The sequence below is a fragment of the Martes martes genome (genome assembly GCF_963455335.1).
Source record: "Martes martes genome assembly, chromosome: X".
NCBI lineage: Eukaryota > Metazoa > Chordata > Mammalia > Carnivora > Mustelidae > Martes > Martes martes.
In genome coordinates this window covers 102,336,974-102,360,096 of record NC_137897.1, presented here as the reverse complement: position 1 = coordinate 102,360,096, position 23,123 = coordinate 102,336,974, and the positions used below count along the sequence as shown (strand labels likewise).

Genomic DNA, 23,123 nt, shown 5'->3' with positions numbered 1-23,123 from the left:
GGTAGGTGGTAGCTAGAAAGATAAGGAAAGTTGGAAGCCACTACAGGAGAACATATGGAAGAGGGAGAATGAGAGAAAGAGAGGAGAGAAGGAAAGGGAAAAGATTTGGAAGTGGAGCCAAGACAAAGAGAGTAAAGAGAGAATGGGAGGAGGAGGGAGCGAGAAATGGGGGCAGAGGGAAGGAGGAAGGGAGAGAGAAATGGAGACTGGAGGGATGGAGGGGTGAGGGGTGAGAGAAGGAATGCAGCGGAGAGAAGGGAAGGAGGATGAAAGGAAGGAAGAGTGGGGGTAGGGAGTTGAGGGGGAAAAGACAAGTGTACAGCAATGAATCCCCAGAGGCAATTGTTAGAGAGGAGAGAGAGGGAGACGTTGGGGGGGGGGGCTGATAAGTAAAGCGAGGGCAGCTGTGTATGATGGCGGGGAGAGGGGTGGACTTACAAAGTAGAAGTCAAGTGTGTGTCACCTCTATGTCCGTCAAAAAACGAAAGTCAGTAAAAGATACAATATAATAAAGATGGATGGATATCTAGGTAGGTCAGTGTGGGTAGATGACAGGCAGACATGGATAGAAATAGAGATACCTAGATAGATAGGCCTGATTTGAAAAAGGAGAAACCAGTTAAGAGTACATACAAGGGAGAGTTAGAAAGGGAAGGAAATGGAAAACTTTTTTAAAGTGGGCCAGTAAATAGTAACAGAAAGAGTGGGTGGGTAGGATAAAATAGGGCGGGGGAAGGTAAGATAGAGCAGGACAGGACTAGGCAGGACAGGACGGGGCAGGACAGGATAGTGCAGGGAAGAGGAGAGCAGGGAAGCAGGGGAGAGGAAAAGGAATAGAGAGAAAAGTTTTAAAAGGAGTACAGAAAATAAAGGGCTTTTTAAAAGATGTTATTTATTTATTTGCTTATTCACTTATTTGAGAGAGAAAGAGAGAGCATGAGCAGGGCAGGATGGGGGGAGGGGGGCGGAAGGTGGGGGAGAAGCAGACTGCCCGCTCAGCGCTGATCCAGACTCAGGGCTGGATCCCAGGACCCTGAGATCATGACCTGAGCCGAAGGCAGAGGCTTAACCCACTGAGCCACCCAGGCGCCCCTATATAAAGGGCCTTTTTTAAAAAAATGAGAGAGAAAATGTGTGCAAGAGAAAGTTTTTAAAGGACAAGCCGGTAAGAACAGACAATATGAAAGGAAGAAAAGAATGGAAGTTTAGGAAAGGGGAGTCAGGAAGAAGAGGTCATGATACAGTTCAATGAAATGATAAGGCTGTAACCTCTGTCTCTGGGATAAAAAAAAATCATTTCATAAACAATGAATCTTGGAACGCTGCATCAAAAGCTAATGATGTATTTTATGGTGACCAACACGTGATAAATTTTAAAAAATCACTTCAGTGGCTATATTGCTTCGTTCGTCTTTAACTGTTAACTGCTGCTTTAGGTAGGAAAAAAGTTTCAGGTAGGCATCTTAAAGAGTGGCTACCTCAAATGGTTTTTAAAAAGGAAAATGTAAAAAAGAAATCATATTCACAGTATCGTGTAGGTGACAGAATGAAGAGAGCTCTTCCACATATGAAATAGACTTCTACCACTATAATAAGGCCATCATCTTCCACCACGGAGACCCAAAGGGATGCACACCTTTTTTTTTTTAAGATTTTATTTATTTATTTGCAAGAGAAAGAGAGCGCAGAGAGAGAGAGAGAGCGAGAGGGAGCTGGGGCGCAGGAGTGAGCATGCCCACAGGCAAGCTGGGGCAAGGCCAGAGGGAGAGGAAAAAGCAGGAGCCCCACTCACCAGGGCTCCATCCCAGCACTGCGGGATCACGCCTTGAGCTGAAGGCAGAACCCCTAACTGACTGAACCACCCAGGTGCCCCATGGGTGCACATCTTAAAACTCGAGCAGAAATCCAGTCAGCACACACAGTTTGGAATCCTTTTGTCTACCTCAATGATGAGAAACAGGAACTTAGGTCACCTCCTTCCCAGCTGAGGTCCACACGCATTGTTGCCTCTGATTGAGCTCAGAGGCAGAGCCAAGGATGACCACGAGCACGCTCATGGGGTCTCCAGCATGGTTACTGCACTGCTGTGCCCGCCCCCTCCCAGGCCCCCAACACAGAGAAAAGGCCATGTTCTCATTGGGCGGGCTGGAGGGATGGAGCTTTTCCCTTCTCCCAGAAGACAACTCGGTTTCCCCGAGTATAGCTTTAATGACACAAGATAATACTGTAAAAGCAATTGGCCTGCTTCCCCATCGCATCTCTCCTCGGGTTTCTCAACCTTGCCGCTACTGACATTTTGGGCTGGATGGTGCTCTGTTGTGGGGGCGGTCCTTTGCCTTGTGGAATGTTCAGCAACATCCCTGGCCTGTGCCCACTAGATGCCAGGAGTAACCCCTCTCTCACCACATCTATAACAATCACCATGTCTCCAGACCTTTCCTAATGTCCCCTAGAGGACACAAGTGCCTCCCACTGAGAACCCACCCACTACTTACCCTCTCCAATTGCTCCCTACAGCTCTATGTGTAGATTAGCATATGGCTCTCCTCCTATCCAGCCCGAAAGAATAAAGAGAATCTATCTTGGATAACTTTGTCATTTCCACGACTTTTTAAAAAAATTTTTTAAAGATTTTATTTATTTGACAGAGAGAGAGAGATCACAAGTCGGCAGAGAGGCAGGCAGAGCGAGAGGGGGGAAGCAGGCTCCCCGCTGAGCAGAGGACCCTGAGATCATGACCGGAGCTGAAGACAGAGGCTCAACCCACTGAGCCACCCAGGCACCCCTCATTTCCATGATTTTAAAAATATGTTCTTGTGTTTCTTTAAGCTTCTTCAAAGATGAAGAAAACGAGTGATAATGCCAGTGACCAGCAATCACACCAGGAACAAAAACGTAATTGAAATGATTACAGTTAGAAGTGCTAAAATAGTGATATGTGGGAAGATGGGACTTGGCACTGACCTCTTCTGCTTACAGCGCAGAGAAGTCCTCCCTCTGCCCTCTGTTGTGAATGATGGATTTTGGGGAAAAAAAAATCCCATAGTCAGCCTCTCTTGCCAACTGGAGCTGACTCCCTAATTACACGCTCAGTCCATGTCACTGCCTCCACATGCCCAGGAGCAGTGCAGCCCACATTTTGCAGCTGACAAGTCCACAGCCCAGTTCAGAGCCCTCCTTCTCCAGGGCCTCTGTTCCTGATCTCCTTTCTGTCCTTTTCCATTACCAACAAGACCCCGAGGGACTTTTTTTAAACCTGTTCCTCTCTGGCTCCTAGTGCACTCTCTTTGCTGGGCCTCCGCCTCCCAGGGAAGGTTTCACCTGCGTGTCTTGTGTTGCGTTCCCCTGCAGGGTCATCCTTGCAGATGGCTGACTGGAGGTGCCATGGAGGTTCCTGAAGCCAGTGGCCCTGGGGACCTAGTGAGGACCAAGACCCCAAGCAGTGCTCCTTGTCAAAACCCTGCCCTTCCTCAGACTTTGGACTTTCCCGTCCTGAAGTGACTTCTGTCACTTCGCTGGCAGCAGAAATACTTTATTCTGCCACGTGTTTTTCTGCAGCAGTGGAGCCTGCTGCTCATTGTTGCCCATTCTCCGTCTCCTGTTCCTTTTTGAACAGCCTGACAGAGTAACAGGTGTTGTCGTTCTAAAATGTCAACCTATTTCTTGAGTAGGCTTCTTTAGTACATGTAGGGCTAGTGCTGTTTGCCGGATCTAAGTGCCCGTCTTCCTTTTGCTTGCTTGCTCAGTCACCAATTTTTCTAGCATACTCCTTTGGACTTTGCCTTCGTGAGGTCCCCATAATGGCCCAGACTTTCAGGGAGCCTCCCCCATCTTTCTGCCTCTTTCCCAAAGATGATGTGCACATGTCTGGGGTCAGAGGTGTGGCTTGTGTTCTTACTCCTCTACGTGTCAGGAGAATGGGTATCACCTAAAGAGCTCATCAGAGATGCAGATTCTCAGGCCCCACCCCAGACCTACAGAATCAGAATCTGCATTTTCACAAGATCCCCAGGGCTTTATATGCACATTAAAGTTCGGGGAACAGTGGCTTCCACGACCTCATGGAGGTGGAATAAAGTCATGGTGCTTGGATGAAATGTCTTCTGCCTCCTCTGGTCTCCAGAGAGATGTCCTTACCTGCACTGAGATAGTGCTTAGCCTGTTAGCATTCACAGTTGAATTCAGCCATCAGTGCAAGGACTCATGGTCTGGTCTCACTGAGCTTAGAGCCCTCTGGGCTTTCCCATCCCACGTCCATTCTGGCTGGTTGCTCTGTAACCACTCAGGGCAGAGCCCTCTTACCTCCACCCCAGTCGGCTCCTCTTGGCAAGCTCCCCAGCTAGACTCTCCAGCACTTTCTGGGCCATGTTCTTCACATAGGAACCAAGAGTGGCTTAAGCAAGCAAAACCTCAAAAGGAAGAGGAAATAGTAAAAAGGTACAAACTTTAGCTATAAAGATGAATAAAGTCTGAAGGCCTGATGGAAAACATGGTGACTATAGTTGACAGCACTGTATATAACTAGAATTTGCTTAAGAGCAGAACTTAAAATGTTAATTAACTAAATGGATGGGGTCCTTTCACAATATATATGTATATCAAATCACCACAATGTACACCTTAACGGTCTTACAATTTTATATGTCAATTAGATACATCACTAACAGTGAACTTAAAAAGAGAGAGAGGGAGAAAGAAGGAAGGGAGGGAAGGAAAGGAAGGGAGGGAGAAAGGACCAACCTCAGAGAAAGCCTTGCTCTACTTGACCATACTATATTGCGGCGTTTCTGGGCCATGTCCCAGGTGAGGAGGAGGAGGCAGCAAGTGGGAGGTAGCCTAAGAGATTTCATTCTAGAGTCTTAAATGGGGAGCAGAGCAACAGTTCTTTTCTCTGTGTGCTAACTTCACTTGTCTGAAGCAACCAAGGCCCAAAGTAAGAAAATGCGAAGCCTCATCTGATTTCTTTATTTTTCAGCCTCTCCCACCACCCTTCACTTTCCCACCATCTCTGAGCTATTAAAGGAGTGAACCCACCCCCCCGCCAGCCTTTCCTTAAGTCATATCTTCTTTCTGAGTCCAGATGACTCTTGGTGGGCTAGGGTGTCTCCCATACATTAAGAGAGAGTTTTCTGAGCTAAGTATTCCAGTCTGTTGCTACACAAAAAGAAGGTTAAATTTTGGGGAGTTCTCGAGACAGCTGCATGGCTTGCAAAGCACACCGTCTTGGCTATGTCATCCTATTCTGAATGACAGGTGCTAAATATTACTTGGGTGTTTATTGTGGCATTCCTCCTGTTAAAAATTCTAACCTCCTCTCCCCTAGTTCCACCCCCAAGCAGGTGGATGACTATGGAAGACTAGGGCAGAGTTCTTGTACTTAGGGCGTCAAAAATGAGAAAATAACATAAAATTTTGAAACAATAGCCCTGTTGCATAATGGCTGTTTTGCAACTGTCAAGCCCCTAAAGTAAGCACAATGAAAGATGGGTCTCCAGACCTACCACTAGAAGGTATGCTTACTGTAAAAAAAAAAAAAGTGAAATATAGAAAAACATGTAATATATAGAATGCAACAACCTAATAAACACGGGGAAAAAAACATGGGCAAGTAAGCCCGTGAAAATGCTGCTTAAAAAAAAAAAAAAAGAAAATGCTGCTTAGTATTATTAGTCATTAGGGAAATACAAAGTAAACCACAATGAGATACCACTACATACCCATTAAGATAGCTAGAACTTAAATAACTGAATTTAACTAAGTATATGCAAGGACTTGAAGCAGCTAGAACTCAGGCACTGCAGGTTGGGGTGTAAAATGGTTGAATGACTGTGGAAAAGAGTTTCCTAACTTGTTAAACTACCATGTGATCCAGCCATCCCCCTCCTAGGTATGTACCCAAAAGAAATTAAAATATATGTCCACATAAAGACTCACAGCAGCATTATTCATAATAGCCCAAGAAAACTGGAAACAACCTATATGCCCTTCAGTGGGCCAATGGATAAAATGTAGTACATTCCCATACCGTGAAATACTACGAAGTAAGAAAAAGGAACAGACCATTGTTGCAGGCAACAATATTGATGAATCTCAAAATAAATATACTAAATGAAGGAAGCCAGACCAAAAAAAAAAAAAACAAAAAAACAGAGAGATAGAGAGTACATCCTGTTTGATTCCACTTATAGCAAACTCTAGAAAATGCAAACAATTTATAATGACAGCAGATCGGTGGTTGCCCGGGAGACAGGGAGAACTAGAGAGGGATGAAGTATAAGGGGAACAAGGACACTTTGGGGGGTGGTGGAAATGTTTATCTTGATTGTGGTAATGGTTTCATGGGTTTGTAAATATGTCAAAATGGAACAAATGGTATGTTTTAAATGTGTGTGGTTTCTTGTACTTCAATTGCATTTTGATAAAATTGTTTTAAAATTATATGACTTCTCTTTCATTTACTTTTAGAACCAGGCCATTCTCATAGTTTTATAAAGATTCCTACCCAAAAATCATCAATCTTCATATCTTCTCAGCAAGATGTACAGAAAAACAAAACAGAACTAAAGGTAGATGCTTTGTATTGATTATTAATTTATCTGGTTAACTTATTTCTATGGGATATCCTCTTCACTGGCATGGTACTGACTGGTCAGAGATAATGGGGTCCTACACAGGTCTGGCTCCTCTCCCTAGCAGAGAAGGTTCTGAGTCAGCTTCATGCTAAATGTACCATACAGTTTAGCAGAAACTGACTTCAATATTTGACGATACTGATGCTAGCTAATGTTTACTGAGAACTTGTTATGGGCCAGGGCCCCTGCAAAGCTAGAAGAGGGGAAAGAGGCAAAACAGTTGACATAGATAGGACACAGACATGGAAGAGACGTCATCACTACTCATGAGAACTCACTGTCCAGAGATTTAGACACATATAAACAAAAGTCCTTATAATAAAATAAGAGGAGAGTTTTGATTTGTTCAAAATGCAGGGGGAGCACAGAGGATGTAGAGACTAGTCCTGCCTAGCGGAGTCTAAAAAGGCTTTATTAAAGAAGGGCTTCATCAAGTTAGGTCTTGAGGTGTGAGTAGGAAGTTTCCACATGAACAGAATGCGAGGCTGGGGTGAGGCACTATTAGACAGGTTTTAAAGTGTTAAGCGAGAGCAGCAGTTCAAGGCAGCGGAGCCAGGGCAGGGCCAGAGAGGAGACCGAAAAGATAGATTGCAGCCAAGGCTTTGTATATTTTGCTGGAGAATGGGTTTAGCCTCTCCGTAGTAGAGCGCCATTGAGGCTTTTTGAATAGAGATGTGAAATAAGAATGAGATGGGTTTTAAAAAGATAATCTGGGGACTCCTGGCTGGCTCAGTTGGAAGAGCATGTGACTCTTGATCTCAGGGGTCATGAGTTCAAACCTCACGTTGGGTATAGAGATTACTTAAATAAAGACATTTTATTTAAAACAAAGATTTCATTTATTTGAGAGAGAGTAAGTGAGAGAGAGAGAACGAACGGGGCGGGGGAGGAGCAGAGAGTGAGGGAGAAGCAGACTCCCTACTGAGCAGGGTCAGGGTTAGGGCTGGATCCCAGGACCCCAGGATCATGTCCTGAGCCGAAGGCAGATGTTTAACTGACTGAGCCCCAGATAAAGACACTTTAAAAAGAGAGAGAGAGAGATAAGTCTTTTTTTAAAAAAATAAAAAATAGATATATAGATACATAATCTAGTTGAAGTGTGTGATATAGATACAGTGTTCTAGAGAGAGAGAGAGAGAGAGGAGATTAGAGGGAAGATAGTTTTGAGTCTACTGGGATGGTCCAGATAAAAATGATACGGCACTGGCAGTGAGGGTGAACCAGAGGTCACAGATTTAAGATATTTCAGAGTCAGACTATGTCAGAATTTGGTGACTCAATAGACATGGAAATTGAGAGAAAGGGAGAGGATGATGATGATGAAGATTTAATTTTTGTATATAGGTTCTCTTGAAGTGGGATGTCTTTTCTCTGTGCTCCAATAGTGCTCAGGCTGGCCTCTGTGTCAGAACACATATTTTCTTTTCCTTCTGTCCTACGGGATAATAAACTTCTTGAGGTCAGGAATTGTATATCTTATTTTAATCCCAAGCAGGGTGCTCAGTAAGTGTTAGACTGGTTGGGATTGTTCCTATGTGAAATAAATGGAGTAACTCTAAGCTTTCTAGAAGAGATTACTGGATGGATTGTTACGTCTTTAACCAAAAATATGGAAGACAGAGGAGGAGCAAGTTTGGAAAGATGGGAGTACATGGGTACATGACAAGCTTCATTTTGAACTAGTTTAGGTATCTGTGAGAAATATTCAACAAAGAGATTGATCCTATGTATTAGCATTAAGACCAGAGCTTAGGAGAGAGGTAAGGGATGGGAAGCAAAGTATCAGTCTAATTGTTCTAGAGCCAGCAAGTCTCTTTTAGAAGCTTAATTACTAATGGATGCTTTTTTCTTGAATGTTAGAGCACACAGAAAGATAAAGAAATGACTAAAACATCACATACTTTAAATGATAAAGGTAAGGAAATGAACAATATTTATAATTGCTCTGTTATCTTTCAGTTAAATAATTATAGTTTTATCATGTAGTTTTCCAAGTTATGCTTTTTCCCCTGATTAAAAAATCTGTGATTATTTTGATTAAAGAAGACACAAAAATTATTCATGGTTGTAAATGTCAGTATCCCACATTTTTGAGTGACTGCTGTGTGAAGAGGCCCTTTGGAATTTGCAAACCAGGGAGAAGTTAGAGTCTCTGCTGTGGCTGCCTTATACCAATAGGCAGAATAAATTTCTGAAGTGCTGCGATTTGTGCAGAGAATTTTCCCCAGGAAAGTCTCTATTCTCTAATGCCACCCTTTCTCCCCAGATGTAAAAATACATCCACTTTCCCATGTCCCCAGCTAGACTAGAGGTTAGCTAAGTCTCTGTTTGTCTCAGCAAAAAATTCCCATTCATATTCTATACACACACCAAGAGCACTGGGACATCTCTGCCTGGGTGGCTAATTAGCACCTCAAATCCAGTATGCACAAAACCAAATTCATCATCTTCCAGTCACCCCCAAAGCTATTCTCTGTTCCTCCTTTTATTCAGGCACAAAGCCAGAGTCACCTTTGACTCTTTCTTATCACCCGTATTCTACATCCAAAAGTTGTCACACTTTGTCCAATCTACCTCCTTTAACAGTCTCATAATCTTCCCCTCCTTTCCCTTCACACCACCCGTGCCCTTAACTACTGCAATAACTTGCCTCCAGTCTCTTTTTCCTTCTGTCAGTCTGTGCTATAGTTTGTTGTGAATGTAATCATCTTGAAATACAGCTTTGAACATATAATTCCTCTATTCACAAGTCCTTGGTGGTTCCCCCTTGCTTACCAAATAAAGCAGTTCATTCTGGGGCAGGAGGAGTGGTGGGAGATTAAGCTGGCAGAGTAATTTAGGGCCAGAAGTTAGGGAATTCAGGTTTGTCCCTCACGGTGGTGGTAAGACACTGGAAGGCATCTTCTATTTGGAGATACTACCTTTACATACATAAATGAATACATCCCTGCTGCAGTAATCCCAGACATTATGGCAGCAAGAACTATATCATTTTTTCATATTTAAAGGTACCTTTTCTTTCCCTGCAGGAATGAAAAGTAGCTCCCTTCAAGCTCCGGGTGTTTCTGCTAAAACAGAAAATGTCCCCAAACATTCTCTACAGGCTATTTTGAAACAAGAGGCAAGTAATATTTCTTTTGTCCCAGATACAGACAGAACAAATGCAGTGTGAAATTATGATCAAGATTGGCATAACACAGTTTCATTCATTAAGAGACAGTTCAAAACAGCCTTATTCCTTGAGATTAACCACGCTATAGTAAGATTTTATAAAAATTGAAATGCAAACCCACCGTGATAACACTGTGCTACTTCAGACTTCCAAAGCGCATAGCTATCAGTTATGTTAATGTTGTCATACTGTAAGCAGAGGGAATATCAGTAACAAGTTAAAGGCCAGCAAAAGTAGTAAGACTGAGACTTTAAATGTGTTAAACAGATCCAAAATTTGAATGTTTTATTTGCTTCCATTTAAATAGAGATTCACCAGAAGCAACTTGAATGCTCCCACTTAGCCCTTAGGTTAGAGGCTTCCTAAATGCTGAGCTTCAAGAGTTTCAAAGTACAGACCTGTGCCCTGCAGAGAAAGCAACAAATAGGGCGTTGAGACTCATTTTCTTTTAGTGCTGATGGGTTGTGCAGAGACCATCATGCTGCCTCGCTCTGTCCCCTCTGTGACCAGTGATCACTCATCTGGTGGTGGAAAGTTGGCAGCATTCAGGATGCGGCCTCTAGTCACAACATGGATTGCCTATGTGGACTGCCAGATTGTCATTTTAAGAATCAAATCCACACATCCTTGCCTCTGTTAGCGCTGTATTAACTGGCCCAGCTATTTTAAAAAGTTAACATGGTTTGAAAGAGATGTTATCAAGCGGGAAATTCACTAAAGTCTTTCCAAAAGTCTACCTTCACAACTAAGGTAGAAAGTGGCATCATTTCCAGCGTCCTACACGAAATGCATAGAAAGCAACAGACTCAAGTATATGTAGCTGCTCAAATGTAGCATGTTAGCCACAAGATGCTTCTCTGTATAGACAAATATTTGTCAAACACCTGCCACGTACAGGGCACTGTATCATTGTGTCCACATCCATAATCGCTATGCTTCGTTTCCAAAGAAAAGAAACGTCACTACTTTGAGTTAGTTTAGTAGTTGTACATCAGGAATTACTTTTTTTTACTAGCCTCTATATAGAGCCAGGAAAAAAGTCTTCGCTGAGTGTCACATGGATGACAAACCTCATCCTACATAGTTTGCCTCCAAAAAAGTCAATAAACAAATTTAGACTGTTTTTAAAGGAGGCCTTAAAATACACATGAGCAATGTGGCTATATCAAATGGCCACAGAAACCTAATTTATTTTGAGAAATAGCATGACCACTTTTATTATGATAGAATAGGATACGATTTCCCAACTTACTTCACTCATTCCATCAGTGCCAGAGAATGTACTTCTGGTGGCTTGTGTTTAGCTCTCAGACCTGGGAAATAATTGAAGTCTACTCTGTTGGATTTATCTTTCTATACAATTACCTCAGTATATAAAGCTCTTGGCCAAATCAAAGAGTCACAGCCTATGCAGGTGGAAAACCTGCTCTCTGCCTTCCAGCTTTCTTTTTTTTAAAATTTAATTTAATTTAATTTTTTTTCAGTGATGCATAATTCATTGTTTATTTTTTAATTTTTATATATTTATTCTTCTGTACTTTTAGTCAATATATTCCTACTATGGATTCTTTTTTTTTTCTAAAATCATGTCCCCTATAGTTAACTTTGTTTAAAAACCACACATTATCTTTTTAGCTGTTTGATTGCCTTCCATGCTGCTAAGTGCATTCCTCAGTTAATTTTAGAATACAAATGAATTCTATAAACCTGTGAATTCTGTAATACATGTAGTATAAAGCAAATAAAACATGTACTTTGATCACAAATGGACTTTTAAAATCATTTTCTTATATTTCTGTATTTTAAATTTGAGAAATAGCCGACATTCAAATTCTTTTAAAACTCCTTTGAGGATTTTCACTGTTTTTTTTTTCTTATGCCATATATAGGTGACATATGCTGATGTTAATGAAAAAAAGGCCAAGAAACCAAGCTTTAACTCTAAGTCAGGTAAACAATAGCAAGAGTTATTAAGTAAATCCTGCAATCTACTCATCCATTCATTCTATGAACATTTATTGAGCTTCTACTACATGACAGCCATTGTGCTAATTACTGCATACTTACAAGGTAGAAACCATATAAAACAGAAAAGCTATGCTCCTAATCCTGTATTTTACAGCTAAGTGGGGAACACTCATGCCAGTATTCCCAACCTGTTATGGTAAGTATAATAATGGAGGTATGTACATAATTCAGGGGAAGCATAGGGAAGCCAGGGAAACTTGTCCAGAAGAAGCCACAATTGGGCTGAGACATAAAGAATAAGAAAGAATTCTCTCAGCACACAAATGGTAGGAGAACCTTCTAGGAAAAGGGAATGTATTTACCAAGATATAGACATTAGAGCATAGTACGTTTTTGGAAATACAGATTCTCTCAGAATTTCTTTATCTAAAAGTTCAAGCTAGAGAATTGCGGGAAATGAAGTTAGACTGCTAGAGAAGGGTTAGATCATTAAATTTCTGGTAGGCTATGCCAAAAAATCTACCTTTTATCCTGTTACTGAAGGGCAACTATTGAAGAATATTGGCAGAGTTGTAATATAATCAGAATTTGTCTTTTCTAAAAAAGGGAAAAAAGAGGGGCACCTGGGTGGCTCAGTGGGTTAAAGCCTCTGCCTTCGGCTCAGGTCATGATCCCAGGGTCCTGGGATCGAGCCCCGCATCGGGCTCTCTGCTCAACGGGGAGCCTGCTTCCTCCTCTCTCTCTGCCTGCCTCTCTGCCTACTTGTGATCTCTGTCTGTCAAATAAATAAATAAAATCTTTAAAAATAAAGGGAAAAAAGAATTAGAGATGAGGGGACTAGAGGCAATGAGACAATGAAAATAATAGCATTTATTGAACACTTACTATATGCCAGTTACTATACTAAACTCTTTATATTGTCTCATTTAACCCTCGGAACAACCTGAGGACAGAAGTATTTTTATCTACCATTTTACATATAAGTAAACTAAGTCTCAGAGTGGTGAATTACCCTGCCCAAGGTTTCACAGTGTACGTGACAAAACCAAGGTTTTAACCCAGGTCTGTCTTACCCAACCAGTTCTAACCACAATGCCATGCTGCCGCTTACTACATTTAAAGACACTATTACAATAGTTAGGGCTAGAAATGAGGCTTGAACAAACTCAGTGACAGTGAGGGTACAGATTGGACTCAAACTAAGGTCGTCAAATGGATGAGATTTGGTTACTGATTGAATATGGGAGATGTAGGCGTTGAAGACAACTCCCAGATTTCTAGACTAGGCAACTAAATGGGTAGTGAACAGTGGTACCATTCAGTAGAAAGGCAGTACAGAAAGATGAACAAGTTTGGAGGAGAAAAAATTAGTTCAGCTTTTTGGGGTAGATTATACTTTGTCCTCTTAATTCCCTCTTCAGTCCGAGAGTTATCCATAAGTATGTTTCTTAATTATCAAGAAATTAATATTTTGGGTCACAGCTTTTTAAATTACATTCAGAGAATATAGCCTGTAAATCTTGAATACACTGAAGTTGTTAAGGTTGTCTTTGTGACCAAATATGTGACTGCAATTTGATAGTGTTCCATGGACATACCGAAATAATGTGTATTCTCTATATGAAGGATGGAAAGTTCTAAATGGATATTAAATTACATTTATTAATTTTATGTCTTTACTGATTTTTCCATCTACTAGACTTTTTTTTTTATTGTCTGCAAATGTGTCCAGCTATTAAAGAGGTGCATTGAAGTTCTACACTCTAATTGTATATTTATCAAATTCCCATTGCATTTGTGCCAGGTTTCACACAGGCTCTTCAGGACATTTAATCTACCATATTCCTAGAAACCATAGAAGAGTTACTTATTTTTTCTAACGGTCACATTAGTTATCTATTGCTAAGTAACAAATCACCCCGAAGTTTGGCTGCTTAAAAAAATTATCTTATAGTTTCTATGGTTAGGAATCCAGGAACAATTTAGCTGGGTGGTTCTGATTCAGGGTCTCTCATGAGGTTATGGTCAAGTTGTCGTCCAGGGCTGTTGCAGTCATTTAAAGGCTTAACTGGGACTCGAGGCTTCACTTCCAAGATGGCTCACTCACATGGCTATCAGCAGGCGGCCTCAGTGCCCCACCTTGTGGACCTCTATATAAGGCTTCTTGAGTATCTTCATAATATGGCATCTGGCTTCCCCCAGACTGAGTGATCCAAGGTAGAGGGGCTGAAACCACAATATATTTTATAACCTAGTTTCAGAAGTTATATACCATCACTTCTGCCCCGGACTGTCCATTAGAAGCAAGTCACTGAGTCCAACCCACACTCAAGGGGAATAGAGTTAACCTCCACTTCTTGGAGAGAGTATTACCAAAGAATTTGTAAACATACTTTGAAACCACCACAGCAATATTATCTTCACACTTAATTTCTCAGGTTAATACACTATTAATTCCAGTTCCTTCCTTTCCAAAACTGTACACATGTACAAATATACTCATACACAAAGAAACTCAGGAAGGCACACAGAATTTTAAGTAAATGTTTTCAAACAGATCATTGGAATTTACTGGTTACTCCCAATACACTTTACATTTCTTAGGAGAAAGATAAATAGCAATTTTCCTTGACTTTGACCTGGCTCTAATTGGCAATACTACTTTCTATTACTCAGAGCATTCTGTTAGCTAAGACTGTTTAGTGATGTATGTGTATAATTGATATACACCATTCTAGTATTCCTTTGGAGATATTCTACATGAAGACTTGCTTTACTATAATTATCTAGAAATATTTTCTAATATCTGCTTATGGAACTTTGCTAGATGGCATGCAAGTCATGTTAGTATTTGAATAGGAAGAGATTAATGACTGTTAGACTAATAAACATTGACCCAACACCTGTGTTAAAGAATTGGTTCAATAAATAAGTGTTATTAAGTGCTTACTATATGTCGGACACTGTAAACTTAGCACAGTAAGTCCTATAATAGAAGGAAGTATAGGGTGCTTCAGGAGCATTGACAGAGGATGCCTCTCTGTGCAGGACAATTTCAAGTAGGGTTCTCTGAAAGAGGTAACACAAGCTGAGTGATTCCTAAAAGGTGAGGAATTTAAGAGCGATGTTGAGTTACGAACTAAATAGTAAGGGCACAGGCAAAGGGAATTGCATGTTCAGGATCTCTGGAGCACAGAATATATGTAGAATGGTGGCCAGAGATTGAGGCTGGTGAGGTAGGCAGTGGCCGCAGATTGTAAACCATACTTTATGCCTCCCTGGCAGTCCCTGGAGGGTTTAAACACAGCAGTGACAATAGGGGATAAAGACCTATTAATAGATGTTAATTACCATTTTACAAGTAGCTTGGGAAGGCTACCGACAGGTAGTAATTTTCTTTTTCTCTCTGAAAATTCATCTGTAGCTCAAGGAAACTTCCCTTCTCATGATTCGTCAATTAAGTAAGTATCTAAGAAAGCTTAATAAATTAATGCATTATTTTAAATTAACCTTTTAATAATTACATAGGAGTGCTGCTTAGGGGCAGATGCTCCCACGGAATCCTCAGTTCTTGTAGTTCTACTTGCATTCATGTTTTACAACCTCTCGGGACTCAGCTAAAATTATAAAGGAGGCAAAGTTATTTATGTTCTCTCACCTTCCCTCTAGTCTCGCTTTTAGTCTCGCTAATCCCTAGGGCCTTCACTCCCCTTTCAGGTAGCACTACCTCTTCTTTCCAGGTAACTTTCTGGGATCTAGATCTATTCTTTTCCCTTTCCACATTCAAACATACATTACTTGTGCCTTTTGAGGTTACTTGTTCTCTAATGATGATGAATTCGTTTACCATGTAGTATTAATGACTTAATCTGTTACCCCATCTGAGGATATTTGTACTGTAATCTAAAGTAATGAATCTCTAATGATACCAAAATCAAGGACAGTGGAGAAGATTTTTTTTTTTTGGCCTAGGTGCCTTTCAGCCCTCAAACCTTGGTGGCCACTTACTCTGCTAAAGTGCAACTCCTGGGGCGCCTGGGTGGCTCAGTTGTAAAGAATCTGCCTTCAGCTCAGGTCATGATCCCAGGCAGGAGCCCCGCATCCCCATCTGACTCCTGCTCAGCGGGAAGCCTGCTTCTCCCTCACCCACTCCCCCTGTTTGTGTTCTCTCTCTTGCTGTCTCTCTCTCTGTGTCAAATAAATAAACAAAGTCTTAAAAAAAAAGTGCAGTTCCCCACAAACTTGAATATGCCATGCATATCACATAACTCCTGATGGAACACACATATCAAACACCATCATCTTCTAAATCCTCAAACCAAATGAGGTCCAGGATAGATTTTATGAATTCCAAATTCTGATGAAAATGTTTGGGTAAGGTGAAGTAGTGTGTGGTGGCAAATGGTTTTGACATTCAGAGCAAGCTTCCTAGAAGAAGGATTTTATGCTTAGGAGTAATGAAGTCAGTTTGACTTACTGAGTGCTCATTAGATGCAAAGAGGCTGAAGGAAGGAAACTGACTAGCCCAATATTAGGACAGTTTAAAGAAATAAAGGTGAGGAGTGATAATTATGTAGTTCTAGAAAATGTTAATTCTTCCTTCCCTCTTCCTCCTGCCTTCCCACTACCCTAGACTACACAGCTACAGAATCACTTGACTCTTTTCAAAAGCAAATGCTCTGGATACCCTTTTGCTAAAAATCTTAGCTCAGCTAAAATGAAGAGCTCTGCACATAATCTGGGAGCTTCGTCCTCATTCCTCTCAAACACGCAGGGTTAAAGTACTTTTAGCTATACCTCGGACAATTCCAGGCCAGAGCACAATAAAACATGGCTAACAAGACCATCTGGTCTGGCTCTGTCCATTGCACTCACGTCACATCCCCTTACCTTATAGAGAGGAACACAGGTTCAAGGGCTTGGACTTGGTCCTTTCTCTGACACAGCTCTGCTTCCCAAGCCTCAATGCTAGATGCATCACATGTGTTCCACTACTTACCTCTCTCCCTTCTCTCCTCTCAACTTCTTCTCTGTTTTTCCTTAGGCTTACACAAAGGCCATACACAGTAAGCGTAACAAAATATAATTAGAAACCAAAGAAATCAGGACAAAAGGAAGCAAATATGATAAGATAGCAGTGGGGTAAAGAGGATAATTAAGCTTTGCATTTAGATACTGAGTATGTTCTTATGATTGGGATGGAAGATGAGAGGAGAAGACCGTTCTCAGAAGTATTTCATCCACTGAATGGTGTGGTCTAATGGTTTTGAGGAGGGATGTGATATTATCAAGTCACTCTCTCTGCTGAACACCTGTGACAGCAGCATGTAGGACAAATGAAAGATAGTTAAATAGGTGCCCGTTACAGAAGTTCATTAATGATTTGTGGCCTTGCACGATGGCCTTCCTTTTGGAATAGAGAGAAGTATGCATCTAAAACATGTTAAGTGGGAATTTGTGTGCCAGACTTTATTGAAAACCTACTGTGTTCAAAGTATACTTCTGGGTATTAGATACCAAGATGAATCAAGCACTCCCTGACCTCAGTTATGCTTTACACAGCAACAGGACAAAAGACAGGGAGACTTGAGGAATGCCAGAGAGTGAAGTGGGTGCAGGGCAGTGGATGAAATGTCAGGAGAAAGGAAGGCGACCCATGGTACCACCCAAGTTTGGCTTTCAGATTAAACCACTGATGTTAGGATACAGCGGTGCTGCTTTAAATTCCCATTTAACCACTGGAATGAGTAAATGGATTTGGCAATAGGATGGACTATGTGTGTGGATGAGCAGGAGGTACCAGGCATCACCTCAAAGCTATGGGCCTGAGATACAAGCAGAAGGCCACCAGTTAGATTAAAAATTAGATATGCACAAGCATTAGGCAGACTAAAATTTAGGCTTGTCACATTAATCCTCAAAGGGTGGCTGGCCAATCATATGAAGATGTCTTTAAGTTATCTTCTGGACTAAAGTGAGCTTGTATGGAGGAGAAGGCCAGAAGCAGAAAGGTATATTTATAGGGGTGCCTGGGTGGCTCTGTGGGTTGAAGCCTCTGCCTTAGGCTCAGGTCATGATCCCAGAGTCCTAGGATCGAGCCCCTCATCAGGTCATGATCCCAGAGTCCTAGGATCGAGCCCCTCATTGGGCTCTCTGCTCAGCAGGGAGCCTGCTTCCTCCTCTCTCTCTCTCTGCCTGCCTTTCTGCCTACTTGTGATCTCTCTCTGTCAAATAAATAAAATCTTTTAAAAAAAGAAAGAAAGGTATATTTATAGTTTTGTGACATGGCAAATTAAACTGTGAAAAGTGTGCTTTCTCTTTGGGGCTTCTGGATTAACGGTCATTAATATCACTGCCCTCTTTACTTAAGAAGTAGGAAGTTAGCAGTACAAATGACCTAAACCTTAGACACTTTCCTAGTAGCATCAGCCTGTGGAGGAAAACTGCCTAAGACTAGGGAAAAGTAGATAGAATATCATGTCACTCCTGGAACGGTGATGGAACTTTCCAATATAACAGCAAGTTCATTTGCATGTTTCTGTTTGATTGACTCCAGCAAAAATCTGATAATTCATTGTGAGTTGTAGATTGTATGTGATATCACAACTATTTTCTAGTGGCCTTATATGAGGCCGTCTCATTTATCTGGTTAGTTTTGTTCTCAGATCTTTGCCATTTCCTGTTATCTAAGTGTATGCCTTTGGAGCAGAAAGCCTGTGAGGACAGGTAGCAACAAATACACAGGACTCACTGGGTTCCACTTGCTGCCAGCGATAGAGCAGGAAAAAGAATCTGGATGCATTAGGTTGCAGAGGACCTACAAGAAGAAATTTCACTAGAGTTGGCCTGAGAAACTGAGTCTTAGAAAAATAAATGAAGCCAAAGGATAGGAACTGTGTCACTGACATCAGCACTCATGTTCCAGGTTCCATATTGCAAAAAGGTACTAGTCGGAGGATGAGTTGTTGCTCCCTAACCCTAGCTGAGACCTGGAAGTTTTTCTTTTCCTACTAGGAATTACGTTGTAATTTCAGAGATGGGCTATATTTTTCAAAATTGAATTGTAGGCCTTGGGGGAAAAAGTAATTTTGATAACAGAAGGGCAGGCCGAGTAAAAATGAAGATAGAGTATGCTTTTTCCTTTAAGAAGGTCAGGAAGAAGAGAAGCAAATGATCCACATAGGCAGGAAAATACGAAAATAAATCAGAATTAGAGTCTTAGGCCTTATTTTTTGTAACTTTTTTAAGAATTCTATAATTTACATGACTGTGTTATTCTCTGGCTACAATTTAGTAAAATGTATTTGTGGTTCCAAGTAGTAGGTGATAATAAATAGTTTTGATTAAAACATAGAATAGATTGCAATGACATGAATAGAGCTAGAGAGTATAATGCCAAGTGAAATAAATCAATCAGAGGAAGACAAATACCTATGATTTCACTCACAGGTGGAATTTAATAAACAAAACAAATGAGCAAAGGGAGAAAAGAAAGGCAAACCAAGAAACGGACTCTTAACTATAGAGAACAAACTGATGGTTATCAGAGGGGAGGTGGGGGGGTGGGGGAAATAGGTGATGGGGAGTTAGGAGGGCACTTGTGGTGAGCACTGGGTGATTAAAATAAAAACTTTTTAAAAAGAGAAAAAGGGATGCCTGGGTGGCTCAGTCATTTAAGCGTCTGCGTTTGGCTCAGGTTATGATCCCAGGGTCCTGGGGTTGAGTCCCATCCCATTCCTTGCTCAGCGGGGAGCCTGCTTCTCCCTCTGCCCTTCACTCCCCCTGCTTGAGCTCCTGTTATCTCTCTCCCTGACAAATAAATAAATGAAACCTTTTTAAAAAATAAAATAAAATAGAGGAAAAAACATAAAATAGAATATTATGATACCTAGAAAAGGGCTGCCTCTGATTTGCTATTGCATATGATCAGAAACACATTATTTTAATCCATTGTTACCAAGAATCATCCATGGATCTTTTCCTATTGTAGGGTGAGGGGCTGAGACTAGGAGTTTTGAGAAGGTGGGCAGAAAACAAGTTATCAGGAAGCTCTGATCAAGCAGAGCAAGCAGGAAGGACTCGCCCACCCCCTCTCTCCCCAACCCCATGCTCTTCCCAACTCACTCCGAAACAAACACGACTAAGTGGTTCATGAATAGCAATACCAGACAGATGTTAGTTTATGCAGCAGCTGTTTACTATTCTACCGTTTATTCAGCTATCATTCTACTCCTGTGAGTAATGGAGCATGTCCTGTACCCACAGGCCAGTATCTAAGTAAGAGGCTAAATAGGGGGATTAGACAAAAAATAAAGCTTAATTCTTTTTTGTGAATTGCTAGGGAGAAAACAATCTCCCAAGCACAAAGGAAATAATCTGATTCAATGCTTAGGAGTTGGGGGTGGGGGGAGTTACATAAATTATTGATCAGAAGTAATAAAATCAATCTCTCTTCACCTTTCAGACAACACCACTATCAGAATTGCTGTCAAAAAAAAGTATGTATGATGAAATTCACTGATAAAGCAACATGTTAAGGATATTTTGTAATATGAAGTTAGAGAAAAGTCTGTCAATCAAATAATGAGCAAAATCATCTGTTGACATCAGTCAGTTTCCCTCTTTGACCTTCTCTTCTTGACTTTCACTCTCAGTTAATCTTGAATTTTGTAGGGGTCCAAAGTTACTGTTATTGGCCTTTTGGGCAGGGGGCTCAGGAGGATAGATTGAGGGAGCATTAGGAGGTTTAGTTATCATGAGAAAAGCATCAAATATCACAAACCTGCTCCATAATGGGAAGCCATAAAGGGAAATGCCTTTGCAGACCATTGAGATCTGGCTTAGGGCTGTGCATCCTGTCCCTTGGGCATGTGAGCCAGGATGTGAGACAGCCTGGATCTGTCTCCTAATTTTCCCTGGAGTAAGACAAATCTTGGGATGGTGCTCCATCAAAAGAAGGGACCCGGTCACCTGAGAACTCCAACTTGGACTAGGCAAAGATGAGGGTGAATTTGATGAGCCTCAACTCTGAGGCTAGACAGAGGAATCATGAACACAAGAGGGGTTCAGGGGAGTAGTACACACACACACACACTCTTTCACATATACACCTGCTCAACTCAGAGAACGTGCAACAAACACAAAGAACTAGACATACTGGCACCAAAAGAATATTTCTTGGTTTAATATTATAGTGGAAATAAGCTGAAAATCCGATTCTATTTATTGCATTTCATTTCATTAAAAACTTTAGGAATGCCCTTATTTTATATATCAAGGTTGAAAATGCCTCTTCTCAGCTACCTTAAGAGTAATAATGTAGGTCTTCTGTACATTTTCTCTGGTATTAAGAAAATAATATATATTGAAATTCTTAGCTCATATGTATTAGAACAGATCTGGACTAATTTAGACTAAGAAGGTAAGTAACTTACCTATTAATGGTTAGCTGTTATTCTTAGAAGTGTTTGATCAGGACATGTTTATGTAAAAGAAATGTTTTTCGACCATATGTTGTTATTCTGAACTATGTTTTTCAAACTCAATAGCCATTTTCTTGTCAGGGCAAAAGGTGACAAAGAATGCATTAAGCGAACTAGATAGTGGTGATGTTTACATAACGTTGTGAGCATACTTAATGCCACTGAACTGTATGCTTTAAAATGGTGAAATAGTACATTTTATGTTCTGTGTATTTAATCACAATAAAAATGCATTAAAAGATTTGGGAATTGGCGTGGAAAAAAAATAGCTTTATCTGAAGTGGTTCTCAAACCTTCTCTAATGGATCAGGAGAGATATGCTACATTTGACAAAGTGTTAACTTTTCACTGAATACTGGCCTAAACCTGAACAATCTGGAAGCCAACTTTGGAGGTAACTGGGAGGCAACAACCACGTTCTAGGGTGTCTGGTGCCCAAATCCCAGGATATAGAACAGCGCATAGCCAGAATGCCAGGCATCCAGCTTTTGCTGCCACTGACTTGTATCCACAGCTTTGAGAAATAAGAGTTTCTGCAGAAGGTATGCATTCTTGGTCTGGCTGTCTTGAGGGCAACACTAACTTAAAAACAAACACTATTTTATTATAGGCAGGAGGATTTTTATGTTCCCAAAATACATCTGCAATGAGAAGTACATAAACACATACAGAGTTCTGCCGGTGCAGTTGGCATTTGCCTCCAGTCCAGTCTAAGCTGTGACAGTGAGTGCAGTTAACCATAGAGAAAAAGGTCATTCAGGTCTGGTCCCTGGGTTTCTACTTCAGCTCACAGTGAAGGAGACCCCCAAATTCCCTGTACTGCCCAGCCTTCTGGCCCTTTGAGTCCATCCCAGTTCTAGCTCAGCGTTTTTGACCAAGATTAATGTGAACTATCCTCTGCCTCCCTCTCCAAGACAGTTTGCGCTGATAATCTTTTGTTGGACCCAAAGCCTATTCATTTCCACTAAATCATTAGTGCTAATTGTTGACTATTCATTAAACCTTAACAAGTAGCTGTAGTCATCTGCCTGCATAAAAACACAGTGAACTGACAGAGGAAGGCAGCAACCAGTGGGCCACAGAGCCCACAGGCTGACCCTTCTGCTGGGTATTTTTTCACCCTTACCTCCTAGCTGGACAGATGTCTACACAAAAGGAGGCTATTTCTGCAAAGGCATATAAATGTTTTGACTGCAAATCTGTTTCATGAAATAGTTTGTCAAAGGTAATCTGGTTTGTATTTTTAAGAAATAATGCTTGGATCATCAACACAATCTTACTTTTGGCCAGAGCAATTGTTTTCTATGAGTCTAGACACCCACTTGGCTATTTTTTTTAACCAGGAAGACATTTGTGCTCAACAATAAATGCTCAAAATCAATGTTCCAGGGGATTTTGAATCAAAGGGAATCATATTCAAAGAATAAATCACAGCTACAGAGAATAAACCAGTTTGAAATTAATCTCTTATTCTAAGATCCTTTCCTATGTTCTTTCTATACACCATGGCTAGATTCCAGCTATGCATTGTTTGACCCAAGGAATTAAAGGTTAGCCCCTGTCCCTACAATAGAGTAAATCCATATGTGATTTCCTTTGTGTCCTGCTTACCTCCTTTCCAGGTAACTTCAGAAGAACTGAACAGTATAGTTCATAATATAATGTCTTGGGTTGTGGCTGCAGTGACCAGTATATTATATCCAGCCATCACAAAATATGAAGAAAGGTTGCAAAATATTATATACCCAATGCCTGATGACTCTACCCTCTCTTCAGATAGTGTGAGTTGCTGTAGCACATGCAGTGAAATGCTTCTATATGAAACATGTATTCAGGCAGAGACATTTCAGGCAGAGGCCTGTGCGGACA

At 41.1% G+C, this 23,123-nt stretch overlaps 1 protein-coding gene across 1 annotated transcript in view; it reads left to right on the top strand.

Moving 5' to 3' along the window:
* LOC308337476 (fibrous sheath-interacting protein 2-like) overlaps positions 1 to 23,123 on the top strand; it is a gene marked incomplete at both ends in the record, with an annotated part of 70,602 nt that overhangs the window by 12,351 nt on the left and 35,128 nt on the right. The window contains 3 exons of the mRNA XM_080795573.1: positions 2,830 to 2,895; positions 6,466 to 6,566; positions 22,877 to 22,980. Coding sequence (XP_080651699.1) covers positions 2,830 to 2,895; positions 6,466 to 6,566; positions 22,877 to 22,980 — 271 coding nt within the window. The remainder of the gene's footprint in view (positions 1 to 2,829; positions 2,896 to 6,465; positions 6,567 to 22,876; positions 22,981 to 23,123) is intronic.